A 19,744-nucleotide genomic window follows, 5' to 3' on the forward strand; every position below is an offset into this window, starting at 1 on the left:
CAGAAGAGGAGAGGTGACAGAGGCTGATGTTTTCGTGGTCAGGGGTAACCACATTGTGATTCCCACCTCTATGAGAACAGAGATAATTGAAAGAATTAACAATAGTCACCATGGGTTGGTGAAATTCACTCAACCAGTCAGCGTGGAGGACAAGAATTTCACAGGACATAGTCATGTAGTCCAGAAGACAGTATTGTCATGAATCTGGACAATGAGAAAGAATGGACAACACCAGGTATTGTCCCACGAGCCAGTTCCACTCCTAGATCTTCTGTGTTCTTCTCTAGGGGGGCAGTACAGGTGAAACCGACGTCGTTGGTTGAGTGCACCCACTGTACTGACACACATTTCGTGTTTTGAACCTTGTCCAATATGTACTGTGTTTTGTGTTCAGCTGTTACTTATAACACCTACAGTGACCAGCCAGCAGATGGTGCTCTTATGTTACCCCTATAGTTAGCTTCAGTTATGCCAAGATCCTGTATAACTATCATTCTATGCAGCCTCTCACTGTGTAACACGTTACAGTGTATATAACTACACAAAATGTCTAATTTTGTCTAATTACCGAAGATAACTACTTATTATTAGATTTGCTCATTATTTCAGGTGGCAGTGCGTGGTTGCTACATCCAGAACCTTCTGTATTTCAGTCAGATGTTGCCTGAACATCAAGACTCAGTCCAACTATATGGGAGAGTAACTCCAGGAGATGCAAATGTCCAGGCTCCCCTTTAGGCAAGTTCATTTAAAAGCTAATATTACTCTTGTTTGCTTTTGGAGGTGACCAAACAAGAACCTGGTACTGTATTCCACTGCAGAGCTGGAGAAACAAGTCACAGAAAAAAGTTCTGTTTGACAACAAGAACAAGATGGCAAAAGGAGTGCATGATTTTAGGATATCTCCTTTGAGCTGCAAAGGTTGGATATGTTTGGATGTGGTGGACCCCTTGAAAAATAAAGTGAAGATAGAAAAATATTTTTTCAGGGAAAAGTTGGAGTGAAGAGAAACTCTGATCTTCAATTTTGCAGTTTTGTTGTTGACTCGTCCTTTACCATTATGTAAAATACATAAAACAAACAAATAAACACATAATAATAATAATAATAATAATAATAATAATAATAATAATAATAATAATAATAATAATAAACAAATAATAACACACCACAATAAATATAAAGGGTCTTCAAGTTTTCTCACTTTTATTTGAATCCAGACATGAAATGCAGCAAGAAATACAAGAATAAAAGTTCAATGAGCAAATTAACAAATGAATCTAACACTGTACTTCTGCACTGTGACTACAGACTGGTGGGGGCACATTGAATTTTCTATGGCACGGACTGCTTTGTGGAGGGGACAACACTACAGGTGCTGGAGGTACCACCCTGGTCATGAAGTGAAAGAGGTAAGAGCGAGAACTGATACAGTGAAATCACGGGTTCATCGGAATGTAGACAACAACACAAGGCCATTGTACTGCAAATACTAAACAAATCAAGCATCTCACATCACTGGGAGGTACTGCAAGTTACCTCGAGGTAACCGGAAAACAAGTCTTGGACTGGCTCTCATCAGGAACAGAACATAAATTAGGGTTTTACTCCAAAATGATGTTTATCCACTTTGGAAAATGTCACATCTTGAAATTTATAATTAAGTAACAGTAACCTAACCATAGCATACCTTTTTTGTGAGAGCAAAATTCAGTTAAAAAAAAAAAAAAAACAGATCTCATGTTGGAACAAAACCTTTCTAATGTAAGACTGAGGAGAGAACCACTGGACTATTTTCAGGATCACCAAACAGATTCAAGTTAATTAACAGACTACATATGGTTCCACGTGAAGTGTTTTGTCTGTTTCTTTCCGATACCTTTGTAATCATTTAATGATTAAAGAAATAATAAAAAAGAAACCAAAATCCTGCAGACCCTTAGTTATTCATTTTGCAAAACTTTTATCATTACAATCCTGAGCACAGCCCAGAAAGTCCTTATAACAACCTCTGCAGTCAAGTATCAACTGTCACAGCTCTGCATGTCCTAAACAGGCCGCAATCTGATGTCACAATAGCATAACTGTCTGCACAGCTCAGACACATAAGCAATACCATTTTAGATTGTCTTTCACAGTAACAACTACAACTATGTTTCAAATACATCTTTATTCATGAACATCAAAAATAACATTATTTACATTGTCGCTTATACATCATATATTTGAAAGATATTTTCCTCTTGAGTAGTAAAATACTTCAGTCTAGTGCTCAGGCTTACAGTTAAGTGCTCTGTTATTGAGTTAGGCCAAGTATAAGAGATCTGAGGTTCATGCCAAGCTAGTCATGTGGGGTGCAGCCCTGCAAAACTGTGTAGCTTTTAATTAGTTAACATATCACACCACCTGATTTGATTCAATGCAACTGATAGGATCATGATTATGTTATAATATTCTGAGTCAAATTCTGTAAAAATGCAGTCAGAGGCTTTAATTGTATAGAATTATTGATTGCAAAAGCTTTGTCCTACAGCAAAATAATGAGATGAAATGCATTAAACTCGCAGGAATGCTCAAATCTCATTTTGGAGTCTGACAGTTTCGGCTACAACTAAAAGCCTCAGCAACACTTTCACATGTAAGCATGCATCTGCATGTTCTGGCTGTTGTTTACTGCCTGTCTTTTTGTAACCAGCTTCACATTAACATACAAGGCAGAGTGGACAACGACAACAGCGGCAGCATGTTAAGAGCTTAGAAATAGTAATCTGCAGGTGACTCACTATGATACTGGTAAGACGCTATAGAGAGTTAACCCAAATAACTGGTTAATCGAACCATAAAAATAGCACAGACCCAACCAAGGTTATGTATGGCACATGTTTACATCACAAAGCAAACTGAAATATGGAAAATAGCAAATAAACTCTATGAAAGCAATGAAATTCACAATAGTAGACATGTAGACATTTTTTCACTGAAACAACAGAAATGGAACCTATAGACAATTAGTCACATTTATCTTTTACCCTTCAAACTTGATGAGATGAAATTATTCACCATCACAAATTTCATACCAATCACAAGCACGGGCCTGCTGAAGAGCCATTTGTGGGACTTCTTAAACTGTATTTATGGTCCCAGTGTATTTGAAGATATACTATAGTGTCAGTCTTATGCAGGAGGACAGGAAAGAGAGGGAAATGTGTTGAGAAAGAGATGAAAAGAGTTATGAGTGTGCTGTGTTGTTCATCTGTGCTATATCTCCCAGTTTAGAGTAAAAGGTATACCATATCTGTTCTCCAAACAAAGTACCCTTCAACAAGATAAAAGGGAACTAGGTGATATCCTTTAAGGTCATCACCCAGAGACACTTCTACATATTTTCCCTCTTCTACATAAAAATAATTTATTTTTAGGCAGTTCAATGATCAATTTTTCCCAATATTTGTTGAAGTTTTGGTTAGGAACACTTTAAATGGGGTGCTTGAAGTATGTTCATTGATCCTCATGGACAAGGTTTTGTTCATAGATCAATAATCTCACTGCTGACACTGGCAGAGTCGTCATGTCTGCTAACTTCCAGGTAACTCCGTGACCCCACCGGTCTCCCAGCCCTCCCCCGGCCCCTCTCTGAGTCAGGGGTTATAAACGGCCGTGTGTCGTCCACTCCATCCTCCCCCAGATGCCCTGTTGATGTTCTGGAGGGACGGAGTGACACAGGGCAGGACACTGATGAAGGGACACTTCCTACCGTGTTCCCAGCCCACCTGTGACCCTGGTGGGAGGGGGTAGGGGGAGCAGTCACCTGCCTGCTGGGCACACTGCTGAGAACGCTGCCCCCAAGTGGCATGGAAGACTCTGTTGGAGCCTCGCTGCTCTCAGACAACAGCTGAGGGTCACTGTTCCTGCGGAGCCAGGGGCCCTGGCTGACCCCTGAGGCCAGGGAGGGGGACTGTGAGGCTTGGTTCAACGGGTGAAACAAGCTCCCTCCAGCGAGCAGGTGTTCCCTGTGCAGAGCCTCATCAATGCTGCGGGTCAGGTCAATGGGAGATGGGGGCCGCAGATCGAACTCATAAAGAGACAAGCAAGTGTCCCTATCCTGATCCAGACTGCCACTCACTGAGCGCTGTGGAGGCCTGCCCAGTGCCTGCAGTCTCAGCAGGGAGCCTGTGGAGCCATCAGATATGCCTCGTTCTGCAGAGTGGCCCCTATGGTTCCGTCCTCGGTTGCTGTCTTTGACGCAGCGTGGGTGGGCCGTGGCCTGCTCGTGGTTCTGGTTCCTAATCAGACTCTTGCTGATGTCTGCTCCAGGACGCTCCGGGCCAGCCCAGTTGTTAGGCATCTCCCCTGGTCCTCCTCCTCCTCCTCCCACCCCATTACTGTCAGACTTTCTACATGGCTTCCCCCTCAGGCTCTGGACTATCTTGGACCAGCAGGTATGTCTTTGAGTGGAGCCTACAGATTGGCCAGGGGATGGCAGGTCTCCTGCTGCTCTACCATCTGGTCCACCCTCCTCCCTTCCTCTGCAACCTTGAGGCCTCCAGAACACCCAGGAACCCAGGAGTAGGAGGGAGAACCCCCAGGCCAGCTCTAGGAGCCGGGCCCAGAAGTGCACCAGCCACCATCCCCAGTTGAAGCGTGTCCAGTTTCCTAGCAGTCCATAGAGCCATAAGGTGGCGTGAACATGCAACCCACAGCACAGAGCCCCCAGAACTGCACACACTGCCAGCACTCTTCCCAGGATCACCCCTATCCTCTTGCTCCCTTTCCACGCCTTCCTCCTGGCTTCTTCAGGGACTCCAGGATGAGGAATAGGAGGACAGCGTATACGTGGAAAGACATAGCAGAGGAAGCCCAGACAGAGAGCCAGACCCCAGCACAGGGACAGGACCTGAAGGGTGACGGGCACCACAGGGGACAAGGCTGGGGAAAGCAGATCAGCTGCAAGCAGCAGGGTACACTGCAACACAGCCAACACAGCCACCAGAGGAGGATGCTCCATAGTTGAAGGTAACAAACTTACTCCTGCCACCCTCAATGCTAGCAGTGCCAGGGCAGCCTCTGTCCACACCAGCAGGTGTAGAGGCAAGTTGTAGAGGGCTGTAACGGCAGGGCGAGGGAGAAATTTCCGAGTGCCATACGGGTCGATGAGAAAAAGAGCTGCCCTAAGGCCTCCGGCCAGAAATAATAGAGCATTGGCGAGTGCAAGAGCACCGCGATGAGGACAGTTTGTGCCCGGAGACAGGGTGAGCCCGAGAGCAGCACCAGCAAACAAGAGGAGGAAGAGGCTGGCTGATCCGTAGACATGCAGCTCCCAGGCGAAAGCCAGCGTCCTGCTCAGATCCCCCCAGTAGAGAAGCGTGGCATTAGGGGAGGGACTGGCACTGAGAGTGGGGGCTGGATTGGTAGAGCGGGGAGATTGATGGGGATGTCCTAAGAGAATGGAGCGATTCTTCTGTCCAATACCAGTCTGATATGTGGGGCTGAACCTTGTTCGGGCGACAGGTACAAAACCAGTACTAAGGAACGAAGAGGTCCCTAGAAAAAGAGAAACAGAGGTTTGGTTTCAAGTTTTGAATATTTGAAGCATATAGTCAAATTCTTTCTTAACGCCACACATCTGAAAAGCAGAACAATGATATAAAAGTAGATGGAATTCTATTTTAGAGCCACTAGAGGGGTGTAGCTCACCATCAAAATCATGAGCTCTCTCAGATCTTCATTGTAACCTAGTCAGTTCTGCACAGACACACTGTCCCAGGTTTACATTTAATAAAGACAAGGTCTAATCAAGTTTATTCAACCTGTTTAGTCTCAATAACTTCTCATTTTAAAATCTTACTAAATTTACATCATTTTTTTCCTCCCCTCTTTTTGAGTTTCAAGTTAGCATGTTGTTACCCAGCAGCTATAACATTGTATCCCAAAACATGGTTTAGAATGGAAACAGTAGATCTAAAACACAGACCTTTTGTGGAAGCAGAAATGTGCAGATTACACATCATGTATATGTAGTCAATAAGGAACACACCATTGCTTATGTAATCCAAAAAGAATACATGAAGTAACACCAGCATACAGACATAGAGAATGTTTACATATTCAAGCCAAAGTCTAATTATGTATTATTTTTGCCGTTATTTTCATCATAGTACCAAAAGAAGATAATTCTGTAGAAAAGCTCTTCACTCCTATAATACAACTGAAATAGCAATCATAACATGCAAAAATGTCAATATGGCTTAATTACATGCCACTACATCACACATGTAATATTTCTAAACATTATGCTGAGCAAAACTGCTCAGGATAACAAGAGGTAATTATGTGTCTAAATTGGATTAGATTATGTAATTAACAAGAACATCTACATTATGTAATGCCAAACATTGTCACAACGCATCCACGCACAGGAAAATTCTCCATTCAGATTTGCAGTATTATACAATATGTAACTACTTCAGACAACACCTTGACAATGTGGCATCTCATTATATCTCTCTCTCTCTCAATTTCTCATGCACACACACACTTCTATTTGTTCAAAGCACTCCACCTTGTTCTCCTGCAATACCCTGGAAAAACCCTTCCGCTTCATAATCATGGGGTCATTCATCATCGATTGCTTTGTGAACTACTCAGTTGTAAAGATAACACACCCGGTAAAAAGCCACAACATGCAAGAACTGAACGAGCACCATAAATAGATGTGAACAACACTACTAAACACATTTTATAGGAGGGCAGCAAAAATAAAATATAATGATACCAAAGAATCAGTTACAGCTAAGGAGTATCTATCTAGAATTATTTCTATGGAATTCTTTCACACGCACACACGTCATGCAAACCACAATTTTGGGGTCACAAATAGAACAGAGGTCCTCACCCAGACAAACAGAAAGAAAATAATTTTCTGTAATAAAGCAAATGCATTCAAAAACTGTGGGGGATTGTTTTAAAACTTCAGCATTTTTCAGGTTTGCTGTGGATCTTAAACAGAGTTAATGTGTCTGTAATAACTTGCATGACGTGTCAGGAAGGTCAAGCCGATGTTATTCTAACATTTCAAGAAAGTAAGAGTTCCCCATTTGGTCATGGAATAACTGCTGTGCCGAGTACACGTACACATATTGTAATATATTTCGCATTATCTGTGTAATATGATTCATGCACTTTCAGTGAGTCTTGTGAGAGTTTATTGAGCTTAAGCTACTTTGTGATTAAGCTCAGTAATCTCAGAGTTATCTCAGGTAAATACTGTATATTGTCCTAGCTTGAATGGGGTGTGTACACTTGATTACCTGTGGATGTTTTTATTCGTAAATTATTGAATTTTTGTAGTGTTCGCTGAGGGAACATCACCTCATCACTTGTGATTATTTCTCCCATTTTTCAGGCATGTAATACCTACATTTGTCAAATGCAATTAAAAGTAACTAATTGCATTTCATTTGCGTATTTTTTGAAAAGGCACCGATGCCCTTCTAACCACTTCAGCAACACACCATTAAGATGCAGACTGTATCTCCTCCAGCACTGATGTCCAACGCAGTGCGATGTGCATTCATTCTGCATTCTTTTGGAATAAACCAATACCAGTGTGACTTTTTGATGTGTGATCTATGACATAATTAGAAGAACAGGTTTGACTCATATTAGATTACATGATCATAACTACAAATTAAAAAAAAAAAAGTAATAAAATACACATAAATTATGAAAAACCCAGATGTCAAAAATCCCCCCCCAGCTTGACTGGGCATGACACGTCTGCACATTTAAACTTGATGGATGGTGGAACAACATGATCAGTGGTAAAACACTCAAACCATCAGCCACTTGGAGGACTTTAAGCCTGTCCTTACCCTGGAGAAGACACCCGTAAAGCTGACACACTGACTAATGACTCACTCCGACATGTGGTTCACTTCCTGGCTCTCTCCCTCACTCCCTCCCATCACACACATACGTTTCACTTTCAGACTGACAAGGGCGGGCACTGCATACAGATCACAGACACACGTCTTTATTTATATAAAGGTATGATTTACTTCCTTCCCTCAAAACTATTTTTTTTTTTTCTTGCGGGAGTGGGATCCAGACGCATTACAGATGTGCTGATCACATTTCACAGCTGGATACACTTAAGTCTTCCCCTGCCCCTGAGTTTTCTCTTTAACACACATTGCTTATGCTGCTTTATAAGTCCACGTGTTGAACTAAAAAATAAATATCCTGTCTCATCTCATAGGACACACAATCCAGATACGGATAGCAGACATACTGTATACATACAGTACAAACTGGTACTGCTGTGGATGCGGGCTGTTAATAGTTTCAACAACATGCAAAAGAACTTACTTGACTGTAAATGTATTTGCCAGCAGAGTGAACGTTTAAAAGTCATTAAGATGTTGTTCTCATGGTATCTTAGACACTGGCTCAAATGCCCCATGTGTCATGCTTTTCCTTTTCCATCTACATTATTTTTTTTACTCCCCTCCCTTCATCCTTTTCACCATGCATCTGGTTTTCATTACCATCCCCACTCCCTGCATTTCTATCCCTCTACCTTTCTTGTACCACACTTTCACCCACCCAATCTAGTCTCTCATCGGTATTCCCAAAAGTCTCTTTTCAGACCCTGTTTTCCTCTTGTCTATCTCATTGCCTGGCTGCAATTCCACCCGCCCCCGCCTCAACCCTCCCTCTTACCTCCTGCTCATACTTTCTTCTCTCGCTGTGTCTACCCCACACAACTACCACCCCACTTTCCATGGAAACGTTTCTCTGCTTTTTCCCTCCTTTGAAGCCTCTTCCAGATTGTTCCAGTAAAAAAGTCCCAGCTGCACAAATAATTCCATTTAAATTATCAAAGGATAAAGGTCAGTCTAAAAGTAGTCAACTGCACAGCACAAGAACCTCATTTCTTACCTGTCCTTGATGACTGTACAGTTGTGCTGGCTGTATTTCTTCCAAGTTGTGCTGTTTTGTTGGGTTGATTTGTCGTTTCGGAGGATGTTCTCACAGCCTCCTGTGTAGTGCTAAGCATATTATTTGTCGATGTGGTTGCCACTTGCTGTGTTGAGGTGTTGGACTGTGCACCGCTTTGGGCAGTGGCTGGCTGTTCTGCACTATGCGGCGACTGTTTATCATCAGAGCCAGTGGTGGTAGTCGTGGGCTGGGGTACTGTCGCAGCTGCAGAGTCCTGCCTTGGAATAACTCTGGTGGTGGAGGGGGCGTTTGCTGTCAGTTCACCTAAAAATGGTGGAATAGACAAATTTGTGACATGGTGTAAAGATTTTGACCTGAACAGCACCACACTGTCATAAGGCATTCATTGTAGTGTGTTTGACTTCTCACCTGTTAACGCTACAGTCTGAGGCATCGCCTGCGTTGCCTGTGGCATCGTAGAGGTTTTACTGGCTGTTGTAAGCACAAACAGACGAGACTTGAGAGTCTGACTGTCCGGTGGCGGTGTTTTTACATCAGAAACTTCAGATATGGCGGTCTGTGCCCGTGGCTGATACTGTGGCATTTCATCACCAACTGTTGGAACAGGGGATTCCTCCCTCACAAGCATCACTGTTGGTACATGACCTGATCCCAACCCTTGCAAATCATCATCATCTGTCTCTTTGAATGATCCCTCCTCTCGACTTCCTGCTGTCAGCATCTTAACACCTGCAGACTCAGCGACAACAGCGGAGGGCAAAGTGGGCAGAGGTGGAGTTGAGCCTTTTGTAGTCACATCTCCCTTTGCAAAAGCTCTGCTGAATGCTAAACTAGCTGTATCAGTCCTGGGCCTGGAGGCAGTTGGTTGAGTTAAAATTGGTCTGCTGCTGAGGTTCTGTGTTGAGAGGGCAGATATAAAAGAAGGAGTGGATTGTGAAGTAGGACGGGGAATTCTCTGCCCTTGTTGCACTGCATTCGTTGTTGTCCCTCTATCCTGGACTGTAGCTCTGATAGGCACATCACTACGCCCTCTGGGAGGCAAAGAAGGCCAGAATCTAGTCTGCTTGGTTGGCTGAGGTGAAGGATTAACAGGCAGGTCAAGATGGGGGAAGGCGGAAGAACCAATGATGGTCTGGGCTTCTAAAGGATTGAGGAGGGAGATGAGGAAGCCCATGAAAAGGAGGGGCACAGGAGCCATGGTCTGCCTCTGAATGGTGAGCAGTGACTGGTCCCTCTGGTTGTCTGTCACACCATCCTTCCACTGTTCTTCTGTTGACAGAAGAAAAACAGATATTTTTTGCATTTCATGACATAGAACAAACTACACAAGCAAAAACACAAAAGGCACCGTGGATATGTAAACATTATGGTACCACACAGGTGCAGAAATACAGTTAAAAACCTATTTCAGCTCAGACTCTATTGCAGATTTTTTGTCTATTTAGCAGCAACAGTCCATAGCTAATTGAATTCATGAAATCGTGTGAATAAGTGAGAATTTGTGATGATTTCTAGTTTCAGGAGAGCGTGTTGTGGCCTTGCCATGCTGATTCAGAGGGCAGATCAATGGCACTCCCACAAGGTATTAGCAGCATGACACCAGCGGACACACTGGGTGTGGTGAGGTGTTTGGTTTCAGAATACATGGCACATATGCCGACACACACAGACAAGCACAAAGGCAAGAGTTCAGCTTGTAAGTTATATAACAAGTTTCACCGTCAAAATGATCAAGCCAAAAACACCAAAAGGAGTCACAGATGGTTTCATTCAGTGGCAGATGGACACATTGACTTTTTTCCTCATGATCTCTGCCATAAAATGTTCTTTGGATGAATATCAATTTCCTCCAAAGTCTTCGTTTTTCTGTTCCAAGCAGCGGGACTCTGCTCCCTTTTCTGCTACTTCTGTTTGAGTCACGGACGTCAGGAGCTGACAGCTGTAACGCCGAGTGTGGTAAAGCTCAGAAAGCCCAGTGGCACAGAGAAGCCCCCAGGCCCTTGAGGATTACACAATCCTACGAGTCATCTAGATAAACAGCTGTCAGTCGCATCCCCTCAACATGCACCTCTTATCAAAAAACACCCCCTTCCATGAACCTCGCTTGTTCAAACTAGTCTCTACCTATGACTCACGGTGGGAGATAACCTTGGGGGAGCAGTCAGGATGACACTGAAACTTCAGCTGAAACATTAGGAGGAAAAGCACAGAAAATAGAAACCAGCGCCTATGGGAAAACTCATTCTGCAGCTTATGACTCACCTAGGGCCATTCACAGCAGCAATGTCTAGCTCACTCCGAGACATTATTGCAGCTGGCATGTGCACTCCGTGCTCATGAACACATGCAAGACGTGCGTAATGTGTGAGTGTATGGAAAAACGTGTTTAAGTATGTGTGTGTGCACAAGGGGTCAGTCACCAAACAGGAAGTCACAGAGCATACCGTAGCTATGTGAGAAAATGAGTGCAAAACAAATGCAATCTCAGATTGCTTTTGTTTTCCCTGTTTACTAAATGTTGGTGGTGTTACACAAGAGGAGCTGAAGAGAAAAACTGTGCATGAGTGGAGTCATAGAAGTGGTAGTATATCTCAATCTCCACCCACTCACAGTAGCCTCAGTGTTTATTTTCCTTCCTGTCTCAGCCACCTCTTCTGCTCTCAGTCTAGTCAACTGTTGGCCAATCCAACCTCTGATTAATCCCTGTTTTCCCCCTTTCTTTCTTCTCCTTTTGTTCCCCATTTACAGTAACCTGAGTTATTTCAACATGGTCCAACAGCATGCTCCAAGGTGAGGGCTGAAAGATGGCCCCAAAGATATGGAGATAAGGTGGATTTAAGAATGTGGAGATAAGAAATGAGTACACTCACAGAATGGATAGGCAGGAGGGGAAAGACAGAGATGGAAAGGTGGAGAGGGCGGAGGAGACATGGTGATGGTAATGAAGCTGACAGCGGAGGGTACAGCAAAGGGAGGGGGCGAAAATTGAGGGGATGTGTGACAAAATTAAGACTGAGAGAAATGGCGAGGGCTGTACATTAGTGGGATGTAAAGATAGCTAGCTGATAGAAACTGACTCTGAAGCAGAACATTAGAGAAAAAGAGGAAGAGTCACGAGGAAAGCATGTTTCAGGATTAACAGGTTTGTTGTGGTCCAAGCAAAGACACGGCAGTCTGTCCAGGAAGGCACTGCCGAGAAACTGAGCCTGCTTCACCTTTCCTCAGAGGTTAACTGGCAGGAGCACAGTCCCTGGCAGCTGGAGATAAACAACCTGACTATTGAGAAATGGCTTTTAGTAAACATACCACTATCTTGATCCAAAGTAATCCAGCATGCATCAGCCTACGTGTATGTGTATGAAGGTAGGTTGTAGAGATTAATGAGTTTTAAAAAGGCATTTGCCCAAATAAGCTCTGGAGAGAGGAGAGGAACACTCTGTTGCTCTATCTGAAACGCTGTCAGCATTAATCTCATCTCAAGCACAAGCACAAACACACAGACACACACACAGCAGTGGTTCCCCGCAATGTTTTTCTTGACTGAATTTAGACAATTTCACTACAGATTTCCATTTAGCTAATACAAATAGAGTAAATACTGGCTGATTGGCAACTCCTCTAAGCAGTCTGAATTACAGGCCAGGAAGGGGAAACCATGTGCGTAGCTGGATTTCATTTCTAACCAAACACTACAAAGACCAGATCAGTGTGATCAGCTGGTTTGGTGCTTGGCTTGAATATAACCCTTCATGCTCCCAGCCCACCATCGCACACCCTTGAATACCACAACCCCTTCGACAGTCCGTAAAATAGAGACACACACACTTACAAATAAGACAGCACATCCCTCTGTGACTGTCCACGGGGAGAGGGCAGATGGATGCACGGTCAGTCCAAGTATTTTTATCATGTTCAGCCCCTTGGGGCCAAGGGACACATCCCTCTGTATTTCATTTGCAGTGGGATGTGCATGTTGTGTAGATGCCGTCACTCTCTCTCGCACAATACGTTCTTTATCCAGGGCAGGAAATGCCCGCGGATAATAACCAATAGTACAACAGCAAGCGACAATCTGAAGATTATTATAAACTCCTTCCCCACTGTATCAACCCGTTGGTTAAACAATCACATGACTCAGTAGAACAGCAGCTGTTACTAATCAGTTAATCGTTACAGTGGTGATGTCATGTCTACACTAATGAATTAGCATGACCAGCTAATGTCCGTGCTTTATATAAGGGACCAGGCAGTGGGGTGGGCAGTGGGAAGGGAAGTTTTTGGAGAATCTCTCTCTTGCAAACATTCTCTCTCTTCTCTGCCAGATTCCAGAGAGTCTGGCAGTGCAAATTTTCCATTAATTTGAGTGAGTATTTCCAGTGACAGACATAAGTCTGTTTGTGGACAGAGGGATCTGTGTCTTTTCAACAAAGATTGCTCTGAAGTACACTTGTCTCAATTGGGGTTGGGTATCAAACCTCAGTACTTTCTGGCAATGAATGAAATGTGTCCCAAGCAGAGGGTATGGAAAACTTCCAAGTACTGAAAGATAGCACTGAAATCTTGTTATTTGATCAGACAATTCAAAATTGAAAACATAATTTTGTTCATTTTAGACTAGAATTTATTGAGGCAAAGATCTTGTACAGCTATTTGTGTTTGGACTACATCATTTGAGAACTATGGCCTCTGAAATTAAGTGTTTTCCAGAAAAACATGTTCATATTCCTCAAAGTAAGGTGTAGAACAGTGTTTCACCTGATAATCAGGTGAAATCTTCCTGTATGCAAAGCTCTCAAGTCTCACCCATTGGGCATGAGACACACACATTTCAACCCATTCACATGCTCACACGCCATACCTTGTATATCTCACACAGAGAAATTACCAGGTTAACGCCCAGCAAGTTGCACCGCTATTTTTTAAAAGAGTGGAACAGGTTGAGGAATTAGGGATGTGTCAGTCACAAACGGTATGTCATTCGTGAACGGTTCTTTGAAATGAACGATCAGAGCCGTCTCCTGCCTGGGAGCCGGAGCGGGAGCCTCTTTGTTTTTTTGTGTTTTTTTCTCTCGACTTTTTGTCTGTTCAAGCCGCACATGATTGGTCAACTACATGATGTGTGGTGGCTTCTGTGTGTACACACTGACCAGGAGGGGGAGGGGCGGGGGTTACAGACACAGCACACGCGCGCACACACACAGAGACACACACACACACACACACACGCACTAAGAAATGCTGAATTGAATGAATATTTTTATTTGTACGAATTTATGTGTCATTTATCAGATCAGACCCCCGTCCCCACCCCAACCCTCACCGCCGCCACCAAAATCTCACTCTGAACTCAGTTCAAAACTTGAGAGCCCTGTGTGTCTTTCTTCAATTCCTGCAAGAAAATCAACTTTGTGTTTAACTAAACAGGCCCAGGTTTCACACTGAGAAAGTAAATTGAGTAAATTGAGACTAGATTTTCATTATATTTCATTAAATACAATTTTTGTGACATTTTTGTTTGGTGGTGTGTCTTGGGATCTTTCTAATGTAAAATATGTGCCATGGCTCAAAAACGGTTGGGAAACACTGGTGTAGAATACTGTTACTGAATACTGAGACTCAGGTATTGCATCAGCGCAAGTATTGAGCTTCTGGCTAATCTCTATAGCTACCCGCATATGAATGCAGATAATTTAAAAATTCTAATAAACAACGAATTTGTCATCAGACGAGAGAGGACAGGTTCTGAGATTGTATTTCAGCGTTACGCCTCTTTGCTCTCCACACAGACCGTTTACCTGCATGAAACCAAATCCTGCCCAAATGCGATTGGTCAATACTACTTGGACTACAAAACCAAAATGCCTCCCATACCAAAATCTTGTCCCTTGCCTACAGATTCTGCTTTCATATGCAGATATCTGTTTATATGTGCCATTAGTTTTGCAGGTTTTTGGTAAAAACCAAAGTGTTGCACAAAATAAATGTATACCTGGTGATGGCGCTAAATGAAAAGATGGGTTCACTACAGTTGCTACAATTCATCCTGAGGTTGATATGAATGTCTGCACCAAATCTCACGGCAATCCATCCAATAGCTGTTAAAACATTTACAATCAAAATAACTAATGCCAGCCTCGTCGTGCCTCAAGAGGAAAAGTCAGTGGACCACCAAAGTGAGGAGGATTTATCCTCTGGAGGCCATGAATGTCTGGCCAAGATTTTCCAGCAATAACTGAAGAATGAAAAGCAGCAAATCCTTACGTTTAAGAAGCTGAAACCAGGAAATGTTTGACATTTTAGCTTGAAAAAGAATCAAAATAGTTGGTAATTGATTTAGTTTCGATCGAGTAATCACTGCAGTTCTACAGTACATGCAGGTTTGTGCTGTGTGTCAGTGAATGAGATTACATCACCATGTCTTTGACTGAGTGCCCGATACCTGAGTTGACTCGCATCCAATGTCAAGGTGGCTCTCTAATGAGCAGGATTTAACAGACTCAGTCACTCATGAGCAGAGAGGCTCTCAGCTGAGAAGAAGAGCTTGTTAATGGACGATGGGGAAGCGCATGAGTGGCACAGAAAAAAAAAAACAAAAAACAAAAAAGACAAGAAATTAACAGTATGAATCAGATAACAAGACGAGAGAGGTAGAGTAACAGGGTTTCTGCAGTGATGGCAAGAATGGACACACTGACAGCAGGCCAGAGGAATAGTAAAGATGGACAGAGAGGCTAAGAGATGAAAACACAGAGAAAAAAAACTGGAATAAACCAGCAGAAAGCTGTCTGTCAGTGTGCACCAGTGCATTCAACGGTTCCTCAGTTAAGCATTACTTGCCATACAGATGTATAACTTGTTTGTACTGTGCTATGTATGGGGAGAGGTGAGACTGTAAAGCAGTATATGTAGGTGAATTTGTGTGAGACAGAGAGGGAAACAGCGAGAAGGGGGAAATGGGAGAGGGAGTATGTGTGGTTAACTTGGTATGCGGGTGGTGGGGGAGGTCGCTGATTTGACCGTTAAAAATTCCACACCTTGAAATAACATATGGATTGCAAACAGCACCCTCAATAATCTCTTGCTTATTTCAATTATAGCCACTGCATTAAAATAATTCAATAAAACAGGCACTTATCTCTTAAGCATAAATGAAGTTGATTTATATATCAGGAGATATGCGAGCTCTTTGCATGCATTATAGATTCTCCAGGAAGTTTTCCAGGCACGGTCACCCAACTTCCTTAGACCTCTGCTTAGAGTAAAAGCTGTCCATTTAGCTCTTAATACAAACTACAGCCTGTTAACGATGCCTCTCTCATGGCGCTCCACTGCCTGGGGGGGTGTCAAAACTCCAGTGGAGCAACCGACCACACAGCAAGGTCTTGCCATATGAAGAGAGGAGGCTCCAGAACCAATCGTGGATGCTTTTGATCCCCAGCTGAAAAGGATGTCCAGCTTTTAAAGTGCTGACCCTGCAACTTCTTTGACTGATGTTCCGCCTTCATGCAAGCCGTAGATCAAAGGCTGAAGGTCAGCCTTAAAGGGTGAGGCCCATAACTGCACTGTGACACACATCTTGACAGACACAGGCCTCTGCACTCGCGGGTGAAACACAGACTACCAATACATATAACAGGTGACCATGCAAAGAATGTACACGCAGATTCAGTGAATAGTTATGAATTGAGTGTTATTCAGAACTTCGAATTAGCGCACGCACATTCCCAGAAACACGCCCTGAGAGATAGCAAGTGTGGTGACTGATTCAGACAGCTGCTAAACCAAGTCAAGCCACAAAACACTTTCAGGAAAATAAATTACAGGCATCACAAGTCGTAACTGTTTGCCTGCTACAGCGAGTTAACCACAGCTCCACTTCAACCCAGGACTCTCACATTGTTCCAGCTGGGTGCAATAAAATGACTGCTGTGTTAAGTGGTGTGCTGTGTGGCAATCACTCACTCTGCAAGCAGATTGTATAGATAGAAATATCAAAAAAGTGTTATCTGGTAAATAGATGTCCTTGGTGCATATATTCAAGTCTATGAAAATGCGATGCATTTGCTGGAGTACTTGGTCTAAACACAGCCAGAAAGATCCACACAGAGCTCAAGAACAGATCATGTGTAGTGTTTAGTGGGTTTGTTCTTCATTGATACGCCGATGTCTTGATTGATGCTTTATTTTTCACCACTCTGACAGTTCAGGACTGCCTGTTCTTGGAAGTGTGTTATGTCTGCTGTTCGCTGGAAGGTATTATTTAACTGTACTGCCAGTTTAAAAGCCTCTGGCTCAAAAAATGGGTGAATGTTAACTCTGTTTTTTTTTTTACAAGCTAAGCCATTAAAGTAAGCCATTTATAGGCTACTCAATACTGAGGTAAGTAGTCATGGATCATCTTCTGTCCTGTTTCACCCTTTTACTCTTTCAAAACCCCACTTCTCTCAGGCACTATCAAAGCGGCCGGTAAATCTCTGCTGAGCTGCTTTACAAATGGATCGGGCCTTTTCTCTTGTCAGTGGATCAGGGGGTGCTGTTTTTCTTTTGAATCTGAGCTGCCTGGCAGGGCTCTGTGTTACATCCAGTAGCACTTTGGAGCAGCTCTTCCTGCGTGCTCTCAGTGAAAGAGGTTTGGCCCGGTTTTCCCATTTTTTGCCTTCTCCCTCCGTCGGGATGCATAAAAATCCTGATGAGGAACAGGTGAATCCAGATCCTCTGAGTGCTGCGGCCCTTGTGCCTAAATCTTGCAAAACCCTCGTGAAAGTGCTGTAAACACACGCGCAACATGTTGCGTACCTGCCAGCAGTGGTCAACTGGAGAAAGAGTACCCCACTTGTTGCTGTTTCATCATTCGTCAAGCCTTTTCAAACGCCTTTTCTTATGTTTCCTTAGATATTTGGGCATTTAGATTTGCAATGCAAATTCATGAAACAGGAGACGCTGACTGGCAAAACCCGAAGTGGGATGTGTCAGACAAACAACTAGAGTTTTTAATTATTTTATTGCCAACTATTTTGATGATCCCTTAATTGTTTTGAGTCATTTCTTTCTTTAAAAGTCTAAATTCTCTGATCTCAGCTACTTAAATGTGAAGGTTGTCTGGTTTCTTTACCCCTCTTTGACAGTAAACTGAATATCTTTGGGTCATGGACAAAACAAGACTTTCAAGAAAGCAACTTTGGACTTTGGAAAAAAGCGATCTACATTGTTTTGTTACCAAGCAATGAATCAATAAATGGAGGAAATGATCCACAGATTAATCTGTCTTGCAGCCCTATAAACTATGATCATTAAGATATTGCTACCATAGATGGGCTAGTTAGTGAACCGAAGTGTTCATTTTCACTTTAAATGTGACTGGGTTAATAGCATATTTGACTTTCTAGGCACATCCTCCTCTATGCTGCCTTACACTCCTGTAATTGGTGGTTATTAAGTAGCTGAGTAGCTAACTGTAATTTATCTTAAGTAAACTAGTTAAGTGTCCGTGTAAACTATGATGCCATGAAAGGTCTAGGGTAGTTTTTGGATTTAAACAAAATCTTTAGTTCGATAGAGGCCATTTCACGCCATTTTTTTTTTTTTTTTTTATTACAACAATCATCTGATAATGTTATTGACCGTTGGTCACGAACACCAGGATAGACGTTGGTGTGGACGTTACCCTCCTAAAGGCAGGAAGAAGCCGCGAAGGCTTCAGCTGACAAAATGAGCTCATTCACCACAACAACACACACAATTCCACGCAGGAAAGCACGTACAGGTAAAACACGTGAAGGTGCGACAGAGCCCCAGTGTGTTAAATTAACGTGAAGAGCCCGTGAGCCTGAACCCACGACTGGCACCGCGGCACAGGTAGAGCCGACGTCACGCGTGGATCACTGCGCAAAGTATCGCCGCATAGCAGCCGCTCCACAACTACTATCAAGTCCACCATCAAACATACCTGCAGGTCTGTGCGGCTCCTCTCCGATGGCGTCCTCTGCGGCAGGATATGAGAACTAGGACATGCCGAGTTAGCCAAAGGAGGAGTGCAGCGTTAGTCCAGGTTAGACGCTGGGTACAAGTGTCCGCGCTAAACGGTCTTCTGTCGACATACAGTACAGAGAGGTTGCGTTCAGCAGCCTTGTGTTACTGCCAGCTCTCTTGCCATGAGCTAGTAAGGAGATGTACGCCCCCTCCAACAGCTCCATCTCCCTCCACATCGCTCCCTCCCTCTCATTTTTTTTTCTCACAAGCGGATAAACACGACTGCCTGCAACCTATTGCTTGGCACGGCTGTTACGCAACTGCAGTCCGGCACGCAGTTTCAGATTGAGCACCGTGTCATTTTATCCACCTTTCAGAGGGCAGCCTGTTTAGACAGTGCCCAGTGGAAATATGACGACACTGACATTGACATCATCGCTCTGCATGCAGTGCTACTATTCAGGGATTTTTTTTTTTTTGGTCCCCACACGTTATAGCTGAAAAGATGTCATGCATCAAACTGGGCTGTGAACGTGGCCGGGTAGTGTTAAGGAGTATCATGTGGAGACAGGTGAGGAGGCACCTGACATTTCTTGCTGAGTGGTGCAGCGGCAAGGAGGACAATAAGCTGGAAACAGAGCTGTTCATGAAACTCTAGCCTCCTTTCCTCTTCTGTCCTCCAACCAGGTTTGTAAAGGGGAGCGAGCAAGCCTGAGCCAAGATGATACTGTTTCCTCATGCTGCATCTTGGCTCAATGCCTTCCTCCTCATCCCCCCTCTGATTGTTTCTCCGTCTTACACAAACACACCACTC

The 19,744-nt window shown here is 43.5% G+C and overlaps 1 protein-coding gene across 1 annotated transcript; it reads right to left on the reverse strand.

Moving 5' to 3' along the window:
- Window positions 1-1,180: 1,180 nt before the first annotated feature.
- On the reverse strand, window positions 1,181-19,336 carry LOC143326699 (uncharacterized). The gene is made up of 4 exons (XM_076740505.1): window positions 18,908-19,336; window positions 9,370-10,230; window positions 8,941-9,264; window positions 1,181-5,541 (listed from the first exon to the last, which is right to left on the reverse strand). The coding sequence occupies exons 2-4, from the start codon at window positions 10,157-10,159 to the stop codon at window positions 3,527-3,529; spliced, it is 3,129 nt and encodes a 1,042-aa protein (XP_076596620.1). The 5' UTR covers window positions 10,160-10,230; window positions 18,908-19,336; the 3' UTR covers window positions 1,181-3,526.
- Between the last annotated feature and the right edge of the window lie 408 nt (window positions 19,337-19,744).

This window comes from Chaetodon auriga, chromosome 10 (genome assembly GCF_051107435.1).
Source record: "Chaetodon auriga isolate fChaAug3 chromosome 10, fChaAug3.hap1, whole genome shotgun sequence".
Taxonomy (NCBI): domain Eukaryota; kingdom Metazoa; phylum Chordata; class Actinopteri; order Chaetodontiformes; family Chaetodontidae; genus Chaetodon; species Chaetodon auriga.

What these genes read in the sequence shown, in the direction of transcription:
- LOC143326699 (XM_076740505.1), bottom strand. Translation starts at nt 10,159, where the DNA reads ATGGCTCCTGTGCCCCTCCTTTTCATGGGCTTCCTCATCTCCCTCCTC. An exon ending in TCAGACTGTAGCGTTAACAG is followed by an intron (nt 9,265 to 9,369) that starts GTGAGAAGTCAA and finishes CACCATTTTTAG; the next exon opens with GTGAACTGACAGCAAACGCC. An exon ending in TGTACAGTCATCAAGGACAG is followed by an intron (nt 5,542 to 8,940) that starts GTAAGAAATGAG and finishes CTCTTTTTCTAG; the next exon opens with GGACCTCTTCGTTCCTTAGT.